The 19,966-nt window shown below is 36.9% G+C and overlaps 1 protein-coding gene across 2 annotated transcripts in view; it reads right to left on the bottom strand.

Annotated features, from left to right (window-relative positions):
* The window catches only part of GUCY1A2 (guanylate cyclase 1 soluble subunit alpha 2), a 462,539-nt gene that overhangs the window by 65,481 nt on the left and 377,092 nt on the right, over positions 1–19,966 (bottom strand). Inside the window, exons 8-9 of one of the 2 annotated variants that reach the window (XM_036258989.1) lie at positions 17,642–17,658; positions 12,861–12,877 (exon numbers count right to left, since the gene is read on the bottom strand). The exons of the other annotated variant lie outside the window; for it this stretch is intronic. Coding sequence (XP_036114882.1) covers positions 12,861–12,877; positions 17,642–17,658 — 34 coding nt within the window. The remainder of the gene's footprint in view (positions 1–12,860; positions 12,878–17,641; positions 17,659–19,966) is intronic. 2 annotated transcript variants of the gene reach the window in all.

Here is a 19,966-nt window from a genome sequence, read left to right as displayed (position 1 = left end):
ATCATCCAAAATCGCCTGAAATCAAGCTGAATGAAAGTCCTACAACTACGTAATTAAAAAAAAAAAGCAGCTACATCCAGACCGGTAGGAGGGGCGGCAGCGCGAGGGGTGGCAGCAGCGGCGCGGCGGCGGAAGGGCTGGTCCCACACCCAAGTGTGGCGGATAAAAATCAGGAGGCTCCCGTGGCTGGGAAGGTCCTTCCTGAGGACTGAGGGGTCCCCGTCCCACACCAGGTGCCCCGCTCAGGTTTCCAGTGCCAGGAAGAGAATCCCCATAACTTCTGGCTGGAAAAACCAGCAGAAACTGAGGCTCAGGGAAGCTGACCTGGCTGGAGCCACAGGCAGCTCCCTAAAGGGCCCGCGCACGGACTTATCGGACTCTCTCCCTCTAAGCTCGGAGGGGAGGCAGCTCGAGGGGCACCAGAGACATACAGAAAAGAACTGAGCTGTTTGGCACTGGAGCGAGGGCTGGAGAGGGAGCTTTCTCGGGGACAAACGTGCTGTAAGAGGCCTTTGTTCCTTTGGTGAGCCCTTCCCTGGAACGGCAGACAGAAGCCATATCTGGGACTCCAGCAACCTGGCTCACACTGGTAGCCCCGCCCTGCTGACTCCCTGAGGCCCCGCCCCGCCCCACCCCACACAACTTTCAAGCCCACCTAAGCTGTAGCTACTTGCTTAACCATAGGATTGGCCTGTCTTGGATCCCGCTTCAGGTTTTTCCTAAATTCTTTCAAACAAGCAGCATCGGGTCTCAGCGAGCCCTATACCTCTCATTAAGTAATACACAGAAACAAACACAGAGAGGCAGCCAAAATGAGGATACAAAGAAACAGGTCCCAAATGAAAGAACAGAACAAAACCCCAAGAAAAGAACTAAGTGAAATGGAGATAAGCAACCTAATAGATGCTGAGTTCAAAATACTGCTTATAAGGATGCTCAATGAACTCAGTGAGGGCCTCAAGAGCATAAAAAAGTACCAGTCAGAAACGATCGCTGCACAGTTAGAAACGAAGGAGGCTTTAACTGAAATAAAGAATAATTTACATAGCTTCAATAATAGAGTACGTAAATCCAAGGAGCAAAACATCGATTTGGAATATAAGGAAGCAAAAAACGCCCAACCAGAACAGCAAAAAGAAAAAAGAATCCAAAAAAATGAGGATAGTGTAAGGAGCCTCTGGGACAACTTCAAGCGTGCCAACATTCGCATCTTGGGGGTGCCGGAAGGAGAAGAGAGAGAACAAGAAATCGAAAACCTGTTTGAAACAATAATGGCAGAAAACTTTCCTAACTTGGTGAAGGAAACAGACATACAAGTCCAGGAAGCACAGAGAGTCCCAAACAAGATGAACCCCAAGAGGCCCACACCAAGACACATCATCATCAAAATGCAAAAGGTTCAAGACAAAGAGAGAATCCTAAAAGCAGCAAGAGAAAGGCAGCTAGTTACCTACAAGGGAGTTCCCATTAGGCTGTCAGCTGATTTCTCAAAAGAAACTTTGCAGGCCAGAAGGGAGTGGCAAGAAATATTCAGAGTGATGAAAACCAAGAACCTACAACCAAAATTACTCTATCCTGCAAAGCTGTCATTTAGAATCGATGGACATATAAAAACTTTCCCAGACAAGAAAAAGTTAAAGGAGTTCATCACTACCAAACCGTTATTATATGAAATGATGAAGGGTCTTTTTAAAGAAAAAGATAAAATGTATGAACAAACAAAATGGCAATGAATACATATCTATCAACAATGGAATCTACAAACAAAATGAACAGGAAGAACAGGAACATTCTCATAGATACAGAGAACATTTTGTTGGTTGCCAGTTGGGAAAGGGGTTGGGGGAATGGATGAAAAAGGTGAAGGGATTAAGAAGCACAAATTCATTCCTAGACTGACAAACCTCAAAGGGAAAGGGGTTGGGGGGGTGGGAAGAAATAAACCAAAGAACTTATATGCATAACCAATGGACACGGACAATAGTTTGGGAAAAGGTGGGAGGGGGGCGGGAGTGGGGAGGAGGGGGTCAATGGGGGAAAAATGTGGAACATCTGTAATGCATTTTACATCCAACAATAAAGATGTGGAAAAAAAAAAAAAGAACAGGAACAAGACAGGGATGTCCACTTTCGCCACTCTTATTTAACATTTTACTGTAAGTCTTAGCAACAGCAATCAGACATAAAGAAAAAATAAAAGGGTTCCAAATTGGAATGGAGGAAGTGAAACTGTCATTATTTGCAGATGACATGATATTATATATAGAAAACCCTAAAGACTCCATCAAAAATCTACTAGACTTAATAAATGAATTTGGCAAAGTAGCAGGATACAAAATTAACGTCAAGAAATCAACGGCATTCTTGTACACCAATGATGAACTCACAGAAAGAGAAACTGAAAAAACAATCCCATTTACCATCGCGCCAAAAAAATTAAGATATCTAGGAATAAACTTAACCAAAGAAGTAAAGGACCTATTTGCAGAAAACTACAGGTCATTGAAAAAAGAAATAGAGGAAGATATAAAAAAGTGGAAGCACATACCCTGTTCATGGATTGGAAGAATTAACATCATGAAAATGTCCATACTACCTAAAGCAATCTATAGATTCAATGCCATCCCCATCAAAATACCAACGACATATTTCATAGAACTGGAACAAATACTTCAAAAGTTCATATGGAACCAAAAAAGACCCCGAATAGCCACAGCAATGTTGAAAAAGAAGGACAAAGTAGGTGGGATCACAATACCAGATATCATATTATACTACAAAGCGACGGTAACCAAAATAGCCTGGTACTGGCACAAAAACAGGCATATAGACCAGTGGAACAGAAATGAAAACCCAGAAATGGACCCAAGGCAATATGCTCAACTAATATTTGACAAAGGTGGCAAGAGCATACAGTGGAGTAAAGACAGCCTCTTTAATAAAGGGTTTTGGGAAAATTGGACAGCTACATGCAAAAAAAATGAAACTAGACCATCAACTTACACCATACAGAAAAATAAAGTCGAAATGGATAAAAGACATAAATGTGACCCGTGAATCCATAAAAATTCTAGAAGAAAATGTAGGCAACAAAATTTCAGACATCATACGGAGCAGAGTTTTCACTGATACATCACCTAAGGCAACAGAAACAAAGGAAAAAATGAACACATGGGACTACATCAACCTCAAAAGCTTCTGCACAGCAAAAGAAACAATCATCAAAATTGAGAGGCAACCCACTGTATGGGAGACCATCATTGCCAATGATGTATCAGATAAGGGGTTAATCTCCAATATATATAGAGTGCTCATACAACTCTACAAAAGGAAGTCAAGGAACCCAATTAAAAAATGAGAATAGGAGCTGAATAGACACCTCTCCAAACAGGACATACAAATAGCCATGAGACGTATGAAGAAATGCTCCACATCACTAATCATCAGAGCGATGCAAATTAAAACAACAATGAGGTACCACCTCACACCTGTGAGAATGGCCGCCATCAACAAATCATCAAACAACAAGTGTTGGCGAGGGTGTGGAGAAAAGGGGACTCTAATACACTGCTGGTGGGAATGCAGACTGGGGCAGCCGCTGTGTAAAACAATATGGTGTTACCTCAAAAAATTAAAAATTGAACTTCCATTTGACCCAGTGATCCCACTTCTAGGAATATACCCTAAGAAGCCTGAAACACCAATCAGGAAGAATATATGTACCCCCATGTTCATAGCAGCACCGTTTACAATAGCTAGGATCTGGAAACAGCCCAAGTGTCCATCAGTAGACGAATGGATAAAAAAGCTGTGGTACATATACTCAATGGAGTACGATGCTGCGGTAAAAAAGAAAGATCTCTTTTCCTTTGAGATGACATGGAGGGACCTGGAAAGTATTACCCTAAGTGAAATAAGCCAAGCAGAAAAAGACAAATACCACATGATCTCACTTATATATGGAATATAATGAACATAACAGTCTCAGGAATACGGTAGACCCAGAAACATGGAAGTTGGGCACAGACTGACATCCCTCAGAAGAGGGGGTGGGCTGGTAGGAAGAGATAAACCACAGAACTTATATGCATGTATGCATGAACAATGGACATGGACAACTAAGCCGGGGATGGGGCGGGGGTGGGTTCGGGAGGGAAGTGCCAATGGGGTAAAAAAGGTGAAATATCTGTAACAAAAAAATAAATAAAATTTTTTTTTAAAAAAAGGGTCTATCCAACAGGAAGCTATAACCTTGATAAGTATATATGCACCCAATATAGGAGCACCAAAATATATTAAAAATCTTCTGGAGGACTTCCAAGGAGAAATCAACAGCAATACAATCAGAGCAGGGTACTTCAACACCCCGTTGACACCACTGAATAGATTCTCGAGACAAAAAGTTAGCAAGGAAACAGAAACTCTAAATGAAGCACTAGACCAAATGGATTTAATAGATATCTACAGAAAATTACACCCCAAAACTACAGAATACATATTCTTCTCAAGTGCAAATGGGATATTGTCAAAGATAGACCACATGTTAGGGCCCAAACTAAGTTTCTACAAGTTCAGGAAGATTTAAATCATATTAAGCATCTTCTCAGATCACAATGGCATGGAACTAGAAATCAATTGCAACAAGAATATGCAAAGACATTTGAACACTTAGAAGGTAAATAGCATGTTATTGAACAACTAATGGATTACCGAGGAGATCATCAAAAAAATTAAAAACTTCCTGGAAACCAGTGAAAATGAACACACAACAACACAAAATCTATGGGATGCAGCAAAAGCAGTTCTGAGAGGGAAGTTCATAGCACTACAGGCCTACCTCAAGAAAGAAGAAAAATCTCAAATAGACTATATAACCTCACAACTTAAATAACTAGAGAACAAACAAACAAACACGAAACCCCAGAGCAAGTAGAAGGAAGGAAATAGTAAAGATCAGAGCAGAAATAAATGACATAGAGTCCAAAAAACAATTCAAAGGATCAATGAAACAAAGAGCTGGTTTTTCGAAAAGATAAACAAGATTGATGAACCTTTAGCTAGACTCACCAAGAAACAAAGAGAGAGAACCCAAATACACATAAAGTAACAACCAACACCACAAAAATACAAAAGATCATTAACAACTACTATGAACAATTATATGGCAACAAATTTGACAATCTAAACAAAATGGACAAATTTCTAGGAACCATAGTCTCCCAAAATTCTACCGGGAAGAGATAGAAAACTTGAACAGACCAATAACAACAGAAGAAATTGAAGATGTAATCAAGACTCTCCCAGCAAAAAAAAATTCCAGGCCCGGATGGCTTCACGGAGGAGTTTTAACAAACATTCAGAGAAGAACTAACACCCATTCTCCTCAAACTATTTCAAAAAATTCAAGAAGAAGGAAAACTCCAAATTTGTTTTATGAAGCCAGCATATTTCTAATTCTGAAATCAGAAAAAGACACTACGAAGAAAGAAAACTACAGGCCTATATCCCTGATGAACATAGATGCCAAAATCGTGAACAAAATATTAGCAAATCGGATCCAGCAATACACCAAAAAAATTATTCACCATTACCAAGTGCGATTCATCCCAGGGAAACAAGGCTGGTACAAGATTCGCAAATCAATAAAAGTGATACACCACATAAATAAAATGAAGAATAAAAACCACATGATCATATCAATAGATGCCGTAAACCTTCGACCAAATCCAGCATCAATTTCCGATAAAAACGCTCCACAATGTGGGAATAGAGGGATCATATCTCAACATAATAAAGGCCATATATGAAATCCTACAGCCAACATTATTCTCAGTAGGCAAAAACTAAAAGCATTTCCCTTAAGAACAGGAACAAGGCAAGGATGCCCACTTTCACCACTCTTATTTAACATAGTACTGGAAGTCTTAGCCACAGAAATCAGACATGAAGAAAAAATAAAAGGGATCCAAATTGGAGAGGAAATGAAACTGTCATTATCTGCAGATGACATGATGCTATATGTAGAAAACCCCAAAGACTCCATCAAAAATCAACTAGACTTTATAAATGAATTTGACAAAGTAGCAGGATACAAAATTAAAGTCAAGAAATCGATGGCATTTGTATACACCAATGATGAACTCACAGAAAGAGAAACTAAGAAAACAATCCCTTTTACCATTGCGGCAAAAAAATTAAGATACCTAGGAATAAACTTAACCATAGAAATAAAAGACTTATTCGCAAAAAATTACAGGTCATTGAAAGAAGAAGTAAAGGAAGATATAAAAAAGTGGAAGCACGTACCCTGTTCATGGATTGGAAGAATTAACATCATTAAAATGTCCATACTACCCAAAGCAATCTATAGATTCAATGCAATCCCCATCAAGATACCAACGACATACTTCAGAGAACTAGAAAAAATACTTCAAAAGTTCATATGAAACCAAAAAAGACCTCGGATAGCCACAGCAATCTTGAAAAAGAAGAACAAAGTAGGAGGAATCACATTACGAGATTTCAAGTTATTCTACAAAGCCACTGTAATCAAAACAGCCTTGTACTGTCACAAGAACATATAGCAGGCATATAGACCAGTGGAACAGAACAGAGAACCCAGAAATGGACCCAAGACAATATGGTCAATTAATTTTGCCAAAAGTGGTAAGAGCATACAGTGAAGTAAAGACAGTCTTTTTAATGAATGGTGTTGGGAAAATTGGACAGCTACATGCAAAAAGAATTGAAACTAGACCATCAACTTATACTCTACACAAGAATAAACTCAAAATTGATAAAAGACTTAAATGTGACTGGTGAATCCATAACAATCCTAGAGGAAACTGTGGGCAACAAAATTTCAGACATCATACGCAGCAGAATTTTCACTGATACATCACCTAAGGTAACAGAAACAAAGCAGAAAATGAACACATGGGACTACATCAAACTCAAAAGCTTCTGCACAGCAAAAGATACAATCATCAAAATGAAAAGGCTACCCACTGTATGGGAGAGCATAATTGCCAATGATATATCAGATACGCGGTTAATTTTTGATATATAGAGAGTGCTCATACAAATCAACAAAAGGAAGACAAAGAACCCAATTTAAAAATGGGCAGAGGAACTCAATAGACACCTCTCCAAGCAGGACATCCAAATGGCAAAGAGACATATGAACAAATGCTCAACATCACTAATCATCAGAGAGATGCAAGTTAAAACAACAATGAGGTATCACCTCACACCTGTTAGAATGGCCGCCATCAACAAATCATCAAACAAGTGTTGGCGAGGGTGTAGAGAAAAGGGGACTCTAGGACACTGCTTGTGGTAATGCAGACTGGTGCAGCCTCTATGGAAAACAATATGGTGCTACCTCAAAAAATTAAAAATTGAACTTCCATTTGACCCAGTGATCCCACTTCTAGGAATATACCCTAAGAAGCCTGAAACACCAATCAGAAAGAAAATATGTACCCCCATGTTTGTAGCAGCACTATTTACATTAGCGAAGATCTGGAGACAGCCCAACTGTACATCAGCAGACGAATTGATAAAAAAGCTGTTGTACATATACACAATGGAGTACTGTGCAGCTGTAAGAAAGAAAGATCTCTTATCCTTTGAGATGACATGGAGGGACCTGGAAAGTATTATCCTAAGTGAAACAAGCCAAACAGAGAAAGAAAAGTATCATATGATCTCACTTATTTGTGGAATATAATGAACATAGTAGTCTGAGGAATGGGATAGTCCCAGAGACGTGGAAGTGGGGTACAGACTGACAAACCCCAGAAGAGGGGGTGTTGGGGGAGATAAACCACAGAACTTATATGCATGTATGCATGAACAATGGACATGGACAACAAAGCTGAGGACAGGGTGGGGGGGGGGAATCAGTGTGGGTAAAAGGAGAAACATCTGTAACAAATAAATTAATTAATTTAAAAAAATAAACAAAAAAACAAATAAAATTGTGAATACACCTCAGACAATGCATTTCAATTGGCTGGAGTCAGAGGTTTCCTTGAGACTTCAGCACATCTGTTCTGGGGTGTATAGCAACATGGGCTCATCTACAGCATCTCATAAGTTCCTGCAGGCCTAAAGGCAATGGAACTACAAAGAGCAAATTCATCATCTTAGAGTGCTGGTTATCAGAGCAGCCCTCGCAACAACATAGCAGTGCACGGATGCTGAAAGAAATGTTTCTTTTGAAGCTGTCATGGGCTTCAGAATCTGTCCCATCACTTTATTGCAATATGATCCCAAGCAAATTACTTCTAAAACTCATCATCTAGAATATGAAGATAATAATGTGTACCAGCTTAGAATGATCTATAGTAAGCATTATAGTCATCTCCAATATGAAACACTATGATTAACTTTTACTAGGAACATAGTGGTCAATTTTATTTATCATCTCATAGTATAAGGGTAGGGGAATTTTCTCACACACCTTATGCTGCAGATGTGGAAACTGAAACACAAATGGTAAATGGCCTGTTTAAAAAAGCACAACCAGTGAGGATTCGAGCCCACAAGGAAACATAATTCTTATGACTTCTACTGAATTAGCTTTTCTATCATTACATCTTGGCAGGTCTCTTTATTAGTGCTTTTATTTTTTTCATTTTTAGAGATAAAAATGTATAACAATAATTCATGTTTATACAAATCTACTTAGTTATATAGTATTATCAAAGGAAGAGAACAAGAGTGTTTTCAGAGAAAATTTTTTTTAAAGATTTTGAAAATCTGTAATACTTTCAACAATAAAGATGAATTTTAAAAGATTTTGAAAAAATAACAGAAAGCTAAAATAAAATTCAAACACACACAAAATCAAATGTATATCAAACTGTCATAACTAAGCATAAGAAGACATAATTACTAAATGTAATGTAGTTTCCTAGATGGGATCTTGGAACTAAAGAAAAAAGGACATTAGAAAAAATTTGAGACTATTTGAAGAAAATATAATCTTTAGTTAATAATAATGTATCCATAATGGTTCATTATTTTTTTTAAAAGTTCCACACTATTGTTTAGGGAAAACTGGATGCAAGGTATTTGGGGACTCTCTGTACTATTTTCGTAATTATTCTGAAAATATAAAACTGTTATATAATAAAAAGTTATTTAAAAATGTAAATCATCCTCCACCAATATAAAGACAAATTTACAAATGTTTCTTACCTCTAATAATGTTTCTTAGTTTTAAAATCAGACTGTAAAAACTAACTCAAGAGATTGTGATTTGAAATAAAAGAATTGAATGTGATAATATAAAATAATAATTCATAAATATTAGAAAGAAATTAACCAATCAACCAAGCAAAGGGCCATAATCCTAAATCCTCTGACACACACCAAATCATGTTGTATATTACTGTTGCCACCAACATTTTCTCCATTTGGGCATTAGATGGCGCTCATGCTCATTTTACTGATATTAAGGTTGGCTCCTTAATATCAGCAATAGATCTCAGTTCAAGATGTATATGGAAGACCTGGCCCAATATTACTTTGGAGGTAAATTGTGAAAACAAAGTTAACCTTCATACTAACATTTAAAGTGTCAGGATGGCCAAGTGCTCTAAGGCAGCATACTCAAGCTCTACTTCCTCATACTAAAGTTTAAATACACCTTGGGTATGGTGGCATATTTTAAAAATGAACAAACCTGGAAATTAAGAAATCATTAAGCAGGATTCAGAAATTCCAAGTTGTCCACTAACTGACCACAAGGCATCCACAGATCCCCTCAACTTGTGTATGTTGTATCCACAATATATATCAGCTTTTCAAAGGAGCCCATAGATTCCCCAATATTTTAGAACCATTACTTTATTATCCCTTTTTAAAAAAAAAATTTTTTTATCCTCATCCAAGGACATTTTTTACATTTATCTTGAGATAGAGCGTGAGAGGGAAAAGGGGGAAGAGAGAGAGAGAAACATCAGTGTGAGAGAGGCACATTGACTGGTCGCCACCCACACAACCCCAACCAGGGCTGGGACTGCAACTGAGGTATGTGCCCTTAACAGGAACTGAACCCAAGACTCTTTGGTCTGCAGGCCAATGCTCTAACCTCTGAGCCAAACTGGCCAGGGCTTTATTATCCCTTTTAGTTTCAACTCATTTCTGTATCTTCAACATCTACCACTGAATTTGTCATTTAGAACACATTCTTAAATTTTTATTAAATATATGAATATGTGACTTGATCAGAAGAATAAAAGGAAATTCTATGCTGAGCAAAAATGTTCCCCTTTCTTCTTTTTTTTTTTTTATCTTCACCCAAGACATTTTTCCATTTTTTGTTCAGATGGAGTGGGAGGGAGAGAGAGAGAGAAACATCGACATGAAAAGGACACATCGAATGTTTGCCACCTGCAAGACCCAACCAGGGCCGGGGACAAACTGCAACCAAGGTACATGCCCTTAGCAGGAACCAAACCTGAGTCTCTCTGGACCACATGCCGACGCTCTAACCACTGAGCCAAACAGGCCAGGGCAAAAATGTTCCTCTTTCTTTCCTCTCAATACTTGTAGCACTAAATTTTTATCATTCAAGTCATTGCTGCTCATTCATGTTCATCAATACTTGCAAACTAAGAATGTAAAGAACTTTGTGAACAAGAAACCTTGAATCAATGTTTCATACCCAATCCTACTTCAGCTTGTCACATTATTCCAATGATTGACAAAGTAACAGCATCCGAGACTTCAAAAAATTGTATCTTTAGATCCTCTCAAATCCAACTAACACTTCGATGAAACTAGGTAATGGCTGCGAAACAATAAAATATAAAAAACAAAAAGTTTAGTGTCGGGGGCCAAAATCATTCCTTACTTAAAACTGTTTTTTCTACTTCAGTCCAAAATAAAAGAATAATAGATTTTCACAAATCAGTGAGTCTATGGACTAGAATAAGTTATCTGATTTAACTAAGGCACTGCTTTTAAACAGGGCTTTGAGAACAACTTGAAGTTTGAAATGGAAGGTTTTGTAGTATATATTTGTAATTACCATGCCATCTATCTCATCCAAGCAAACAAAAGATAAAAAATAGGAAACTTCCTTCTTCATAAGGGGAACTTCATAAATGAAGAAGTTACATAATCATTAAAGACCAATTCTGTGTGTGTGTGTGTGTGTGTGTGTGTGTGTGTGTGTGAGTGTGTATTCCACACGTCAATTTAAAGGAATCTCTTAGCACACAGAACTACAACAGTGAGTGTGCACTGATTTTTGTTTTGACCCCATTCCTCCGACAAATAAATTTCAGAGTAAGAAATCTGTAGTTTAAACCAAGCCAATCTCTTTATTTAAAAATAAATTTGTAATGATTACTTTGTGTTTATTAATATATGGTTTTATAAAATTATTACAATATATATTATTATTTTGATATATTTTATTATGGAATTAAGTCACCTGCAGATCCTTGAACACACCAATCTGCTATACTTCCCTGGACCTTTTTGTTGATGTGTACCTGCTTAGACTGCCTTCTACCACTTCTCTGGGGTAATTCCCATCATTTTCATAGACCCTGCTTAGCCATCATCTCTGTACCATACCTGTGTTTCCTCTGCTTTCCTCACTTCTTGATCTGTCTTGATGGCTTCTCACCTTTGAGACCACAACTCAGAAGTCACTTTCTCCAGGAAGTCTTTTGTTAGAAAGTTAGGTGTCCCTGGTATGAATTGTATTCACTCTATTTCCCTTCTCTTGACAGTTACTACACTTTATTTTAATTCTTTTGTCATAATCTGTCTCCTCTGCTTGATGCTCAACTCTGGAAAATGAATAGCATCTATCTTACTAATTGTTGCAGCCCCAGCACCTACCAGACCCTTCCTGAACATAGTAGTGACTCAATTAATACTGAAGTGAAGTATGAATGTGAACCACTTCTTTAAAAACCTCAGAATATAAACTAATATGCCTTATGAATTAATTTTTTTAAATGTATTTTGTTTTCATCAATTGTTCTTCATAAAAAAAGAATATTCTAAAAAATCATTTTAAGTGAAGAATAATTTGCCAGAAACATGCCTCTACTTCCTGTCACTCTACCAAGCTAAAAATAACCACATGAACAAACAAAGCAAGCTGGGTCAGGTTAAATGAGTGTATCTGAGCAATGATACCTGCCTGGGGAACTACCTAAGAGCTGCCTGTGAGAGTTATATACCAAGAGCCAGGGACACAGCAAAATGTGGTCAATATCGACCTTCAGGTTGGCACTACCCACTAAATGTCTAACTATAATATCTATTTGAGTGATGTATAGAGGAGGACATATATATCCAACTATTACCAAAATTATACCAAATACTTCCATTTTAAACATATGTATTATTTCAGTTATTTCAAATAGATAAGAGTATTAGCAAAACAAAAATCCAGTCATGGTAGAATATTATTTTTTAGTATAAAGTCACGCATTTCAATTTGTAGTGATTTTCTTTTCTTTTATCCTCACCTAAGGACATTTTTCCTTTTTTGTTTTTTTTTTTTATTCAGATAGAGCAGGGCGGGGAGAGAGAAACTTTGACGTGAAAGGGACACATCGAGTGGCTGCCACCCGCACAACCCAACCAGGGACAAACTGCAACTGAGGTACATGCCCTTAGCGGGAACCGAACCTGGGTCTCTCTGGACCACAGGCCGACACTCTAATCGCTGAGCAAAACCAGCCAGGGCTCAATTTGTAATATTAAAGAGTATATTCTCAATGAAAAACTTGTTTAAGAGTACTTTGAACCAAACATTGAAAATGGTGAGATGTTATTTTATTTTAAGAACTTAAAAGGTAGTTAGTGACAGACATCTCGACCTTATTAATGCCTAAATCTCCAGTGACTTTCACAATGACAACATTGGGCTCTTAGCTTCTTACACCAGATTATTTCCGTCTGTGGAATACTTTGTCATGATGAATTGTGGAATACTTTCAGATAAAAGTAAATCTCACCCAGTATAATTTCCATTTATTGAACAGGTATACAAGAACAGAGCATGGATTTCAACTATTATAAGGATTTCAGGTGTGATTTTGAAAGCCATCAAAGTATAAGACTCAATCATGTCTATTTCATTTATTGTGATAACCCTGCATTTTTTCACAGTGTTTCACATGCAAATAGGTGATTGGTAAAAATATACTATATGTATTAGGTAAGCAAGCAGAGCTTAAGTAGTACATTAACAAATTATACTTCTGATTCAGAATATTAATATCAGCTATAGAATGAAGAATGACTAGATTTATGGCTAAGCAAGAAACACTATAAACTAAAAAAGTTCTTAGTGAAATTTGAGTGGGAATGCTGATGGAAAGGAGAAGGCTTATTAGAGAGAGATATATGTAGGGGGTAAGTTGACAGGACTTGCTAACTTACTGGATATAAAGTATGAAAGAAGGGAGTTACAAAGGAGGGTGCCCAAAGCTCTCGATTACTGTGATGGGTGTCATGGATTCAAATAAGGGCAAAAGGAAAAAGAAGTTATTTTGGGTGGGAGAAAGAGGGTGGGAGATTGTGAGTTAATTTTGAATTGGAAAGTTAATTTTGAATTGGGAGATACTACTTTTGAAGTGGTTCTAGAAGCCATGGCTGTAGCATGGTAGATTGGGGAGTCAGGGTGGGGGGAATTGAGTGAATAATTTTGGAAATGTAAAAGATTAATAACCATTCTATGAGTTTTTTATATATTTTGGATAATTAACCCCTTGTTGGAGCTGTTGTTTGCAAATATCATCTCCCATTTGGTTGGCTGTCTTTTTATTTTATTGTCAGCTTCTTTTGCTGTGCAGAAACTTTTTAGTTTGATGTAGTCCCACTCATTTATTTTTGCCTTGCCTTTAGGGTCCAACAAGACTGGTAATAACAAGTATTGGAGAGGTTGTGGAGAAAAAGGAAGCCTCATTCTCTGCTGGTGGGAATGTAAACTAGTATAGCCACTATGGAAAACAGTATGGAAGTTCCTAAAAAAAATTAAGAATAGAGTTACCATATGATCCAGCAATCCTTCTTCTCAGTATCTACCAAAACAACTTTGAAAACATTTATTTTCAGAGATGTATGCACCCCATGTTCATTACAGCATTATTCACGGTGGCCAAGACATGAAGACAACCAAAGTGCTCTGCAATAGAGGACTGGATAAAGAAGAGGTGGTACATGTACACAATGGAATACTACTCAGCCATAAAAAAAGACTAAATACTGTCATTTGTGACAACATAAATGGACTTTGAGAATATTATGCTAAGGGAAATAAGTCAGTCATAAAAAGCTAAGAACCATATGATTTCATTCAAGTGAGATATAAAATTGAAACTCCAGACAAAGACAACCATGTAGTAGTTATCAGAGGGAAGGGGAAGGAGGGTAGTAAAGGGTCAAAGAGGCCAAATATATGGTGACAGAAGATGATTTGACTTTGGGTGGTGAGTGCACAGTGCAGTGTACAGATCATCTATTGTAAAGGTATACACTTGAAACCTATATAATCTTGTTAACCAGTGCAAGTCCAATAAGTTTAATAAAAAAGAAAATAAATAAATATAAGATTGATGATCAAAGTAAAACCAAGGAAGCCAGGTCAAGGATCTGAAATGTTTTGAAGATCAGATCAAAACAGAGGGACAAAACCAGAAAGTAGGAGATTCATGAAAAGTCATGTGATTAAATTTAAGGCAATGAAAATAAGAACTTAATAGCAGAGCAAACTTTTTGGGACAAGAGTTAGTCCCTTAGAAAAGCCTGTGAAAGGTCTGGAGAAAGGAGAAAGCAAGTGAGAAGGATATGCACATTATGGTAAACAAAAAATCAGGGGCCCATCCTGAACTTGGAGACTAAATTCAAGAGATGTCCTGAAAAACGTAGGCCATCTTGAGAGTTTCCCTTTTCAGAGCCCCTGAACCAAGCTTATTGAATCCGGCAAACAAAATCCAGCTACTGGCATTTTTCCACATCTCTACGATGAGAACATGGATTGGATGACATGAGCATCTCAGTTAGATAACTTTAGTCTCTTGATCTTGGAAAGAAACCATAGACATTCTTAATTTCTTAAGCCTCTGAAGAATTTTCAATCTACTAAGCACAACACAAAGGCCACATTTTTTTAATCGTTCCTTTGCCCTGGTTATTTAAAAAGAATTCACCATGAAGGAAAAAACCATAACACTTATGAAGAAAAAAAGTGTCAGATTTATTAAAAAGAAAAACAACGTATTCCAGAAACTAGATTTTGTACACTGAAATCACTTAGGAAGTGTCCTGCTGATTATACCTCCTAAATCTCTTTCTAAATGGTTTGTCTTCTCCATTCCCACTGTCCATACTTTAGCAAGGGCACTTGGTCTCTTACCTGGTCTATTACACTAATCTAACTCATCTACCTATATCTAGTTCTTCTTCAGTCTTCCAGTGCATAGCTGCCAGATGGTACTTTCTAAGACATTCATCTGAATAGCTTTCTCTCCCCATTTAGAATCTCTCAATGGCTCCTAACTGCCTGCTGAACATCTAGACTCTTTTGCAAGGAATTCATAATTCTCAGTGGCTAGGCTCCTCGCCAATGTCCCATCTCCTCCGACACTCCTCCTGCCTATGAATTTTTGCTCTTAAAACACATGTGCCTTGTTGTCTTATAATTGCACACTTCTGGGTTTTTGTATGTACATATTATTTCTTCTGTGTATATTGTTCTCCATACCTTAACTGCCTGACAAATTCCTACTCAGTCTGTTAACCTTCAATACTCACTTCATAGTCCCTTAGTAAAATCTTCCTTACGTCCTCTCACCTTCCCCAGCCACAGTTTATCATCCCATCATCTCTGCTATATTGGTCTCTTTTACATTCCTCTATTTTGGCATGTATAAATAATAGTAGATTCTTGAAATTCTACTGGATGAAGAGGGCCCCTATTTGGAAATCCAAACAAATCTTTGGAGCCCTAAACTCACAAAACCACAATATCAAACAATTTCTCCTAAAAGTGTTTACGTAGGAATGAGACATAACACAAGATATAACACAGTGAACAGCAATCTAAGCTCACTGACAGCATGAGTGATTTAAATGCATGTCTAGGCAAAAATATTATTTACTATCTTCTTATAACTACTCTGAGTTCACTTGTGAATAGTTGAAATTAAGAATGTAAACTTTATAAATTCCAAGGATCAATATTATGGCACTTACTTGTTTATACATTCGGTACCGCATCTAAATCTACATTTCATGAGAGGAGGGACTGTGTCTATCTTTGTGTGAGAACTATTAGATGTTCAATAAATGTTTAATGAATGAATAAACCAGACAAAATTCAATTGCGATGTTTAAACAGTCACAAATGCTATTCTCTTTCCCCCGCTTTTGAGAATGAGACTGTGACATCTTTCTATTGATAAAAAGTGTGATTGCTAGAAGAAAAGATTTACTTCATTCAATATTGACGTTACTTTATTTATTCACTCACACACCAACTATTTGTTGACTTCTTAATATATGCTACTCATTTTTCTATGTGTTGAGGATACAGGAATAAATACAATAATAGATGATGTCTCTGCTTTTATGGTGTTTACATTGTAATGAAGACATAATAAGCAAATACATAAAAATCCAATACCACCATAAATTCATACTTTTTAAATATCTGCTCTTTTAAATAAATGAGAAGGAGTTAGACATAGTGCCTGAAGTTAGGTAGAAATCACTGGCTACACAATACAAACTCTGAGCTTTGCAATGTTGTTTGGACTATTTTTCAAACCCTTATATTGTTCCTGACTAGTTTGTATTAAAAGCATTACCAAAATAATTTTCCATTTATGTGGGCTAGGTATGTGACTTTGCTAGTGAGAAATTTTGCCAACAAATCAAGACGTATGTTTTAAAAGGTCTTATTTTTGTCATGGGGACCAGTTCTTAGCTAATAAAACAAAAGGGAAAAAATAGCCATTTAGTGGAAACTGCTCTTTAGAAGCTTAATAAAATTTAATTAGAGACCATTTTCTACAATGTACATAAGCCAGCATATTATTGTAAAATTAGAAGAAAAAAATGACAAAATACCTCTCTTTTTTTGTAAATTTAGAAGGTTCCATATCTTGCCAGGGTCCTCACAATTAATTGTGACAGGCTAGAAAGACTGAAATTATCTTGGGACTTTCTCGCAACTATTCTTCTTTGAATAAATTTCACCTGTACATGTCCTTCAAGATCCAGCTTAGGAAACGATCTTTTATGGGCTCTTTTTTTGAACCCTTCTCTATAGACACTTAGTTTTTTCTTCCTCAGTTACCACTGTACACTCCATATACTTCAACTAGTTCATTGATCACATACTTATTTTTATTTATTTTATTTTTTCCATCAATCATGCTTTTATTTATATTTTTGCAATTTGTACTAATTTATTTTTGTTACAGATGTTTCCTCTTTTTCCCCCCTAGACACCATCCTCCTGATCCCACCTCCTCATCCCCCAAGCATCGCTGTCCATGTAGATTAGTTATGCATACGTACATATAAGTTCTTTGGTTTATCTCATCCATCACCCGTCCCCTGCTACCCTCCTCTGAGGTTTGTCAGTCTGAACCATACTCCTTTCTATGTCTCTGGGTCTGTCGTTCATCAGCCCACCTTGTTTATTATATTCCACAACTAAGTGAGATCATGTGGTATTTGTCTTTTTCTGATTGGCTTATTTTGCTTAACATAATACTCTCGAGGTCCCTCTATGTTGTCCCACAGGATAAGAGATCTTTCTTTCTTACAGCTGCATAGTATTTCCTTGTATATATGTATGACAGCTTTTTTATCCATTCATCTACTGATGAACACTAGGGCTGTTTCCATGTCTTGGTGATTGTAAATAGTGCTGCTATGAACATAGGGGTACATATATTCTTTCTGATTGGCTTCTTAGGATACATTTCTAGAAGTGGGGTGACTGGGTCAAGTGGCAGTTCAAATTTTTAATTTTTTGAGGAAAAACCATACTGTTTCCCATAGTGGCTGCACCAGTCTGCATTCCCACCAGCAGTGTACTAGAGTCCCCTTTTCTCCACACCCTCACCAGCACTTGGTGTTTGATAATCCGTGGATGGCAGCCATTCTGGCAGGTGTGAGGCGATACCTCATATATGTTTTAATTTGCACCTCTGTTATGACTAGAGACATTGAGTATTTCTTCATGTCTCTTGGCCATTTGTATGTCCTTTATGGAGAGGTATCTATTTAGGTCCTCTGCCCATTATTTAATTGGGTTTTTTTACTTCCTTTTGTTGAGTTGTATGAGCATTCTATATATTTTGGAAATTAACCCCTTATTTGATGTATCATTGGCAATTATACACTCCTATACAATGGGTTCCCTTTCCATATTGATGGTTGTTTCTTTTGCTGTGCAGAAGCTTTTTAGTTTGATGTAGTCCCATGTGTTCATTTTTTCTTTTCTTTTGCCTTAGGTGATGTATCAGTTAAAATTCTTTTGCGTGTGATGTAGAAAATTCTGTTGCATACATTTTCTTTTTGGATTTTTATGGATTCACGAGTCACAGTTAAGTCTCTTATCCATTTTGAGTTTATTCTTGTGTATGGTGTAAGTTGATGGTATAGTTTCATTTTTTGCATGTAGCTGTCCAATTTCCCCAACACCATTTATTAAAGAGGCTGTCTTTTACTCTATTGTATGCTCTTACCACTTTTGTCAAATATTAATTGAGCATAAAGTTTTGAGTCACTTTCTGGATTCTCTGTTCTATTCCATTGACCTATATGCCTGTTCTTGTGCCAGTACGAGGCTGTTTTGATTACACTAGCTTTGCAGTATAACCTGATATCCAATATTGTGATCACACCTACTTGGTCCTTCTTTTTCAAGATTGCTGTGGCTATTCGAGGTCTTTTTTGGTTCCACATAAACTTTTGAAGTATTTGTTCAGTGAAATATGTCACTGGTATTTTGATGGGGATGTCATTGAATTTGTAGATTGCTTTGGGTAGTATGGACAGTTTACTGATGTTAATTTTTTCAATCCATGAACAAGGTATGTGCTTCCAGTTTTTTACATCTTCCTCTATTTCTTTTTCCAATGTCCTGTAGTTTTCTTCAAATAGGTCCTTTACTTCTTTGCTTACATTTATTCCTAGGCATCTTAATTTCTTTTTGCTGCAATGGTAAATGGAATTGCTTTTTTAGTTTCTCTTTCTGTGAGTTCATTATTGGTGTATAAGAATGCAGTCCATTTCTTGATGTTAATTTGAATCCTGCTACCTTGCCATATTTGTTCATTAAATCTAGCAGATTTTTGATGGAGTCTTTAGGTTTTCTATGTATAATACCATGTCATCTGTGAATGACAGTTTCACTTCCTCCTTCCCAACTTCGATCCCTTTTATTTTTTCTTCATTCCTGGTTGCTGTGGCTAAGACTTCCAGTACTATGTTAAATAAGAGTGGCAAAAGTGGGCATCCCTGTTTTATTCTTGTTCTTAAGAAAAATGCTTTTAGTTTTTGCCCATTGTGTATGATGTTGGCTGTAGGTTTTTCATATATGGCCTTTATTATGTTGATATATGATCCCTCTATTCTCACATTGCTGAGCAATTTTATCAGAAATTAGTGCTGGATTTTGTCAAATACTTTTTCAGCATCTATTGATACGATCATATGGTTTTTATCTTCCATTTTGTTTATGTGGTGTATCACATTTATTGATTTGCATATACTATACCGAGCTGCATCCCTGGGATGAATCCCACTTGGTCATCATGGTGAATAATTTTTTTTGATGTATTTCTGGATCTCATTTGCTAGTATTTTATTCAGGATTTTGGAATCTATGTTCATCAGGGATATTGGTCTATAGTTTTCTTTTGTTCTAGTGTCTTTTTCTGGTTTTAGAATTAGAATTATGCTG

This window comes from Molossus molossus, unplaced genomic scaffold (genome assembly GCF_014108415.1).
Source record: "Molossus molossus isolate mMolMol1 unplaced genomic scaffold, mMolMol1.p scaffold_m16_p_13, whole genome shotgun sequence".
Classification (NCBI taxonomy): domain Eukaryota; kingdom Metazoa; phylum Chordata; class Mammalia; order Chiroptera; family Molossidae; genus Molossus; species Molossus molossus.
The sequence above is the reverse complement of the archived record's forward strand: the minus strand, read 5'-3'. Positions and strand labels throughout refer to the sequence as shown.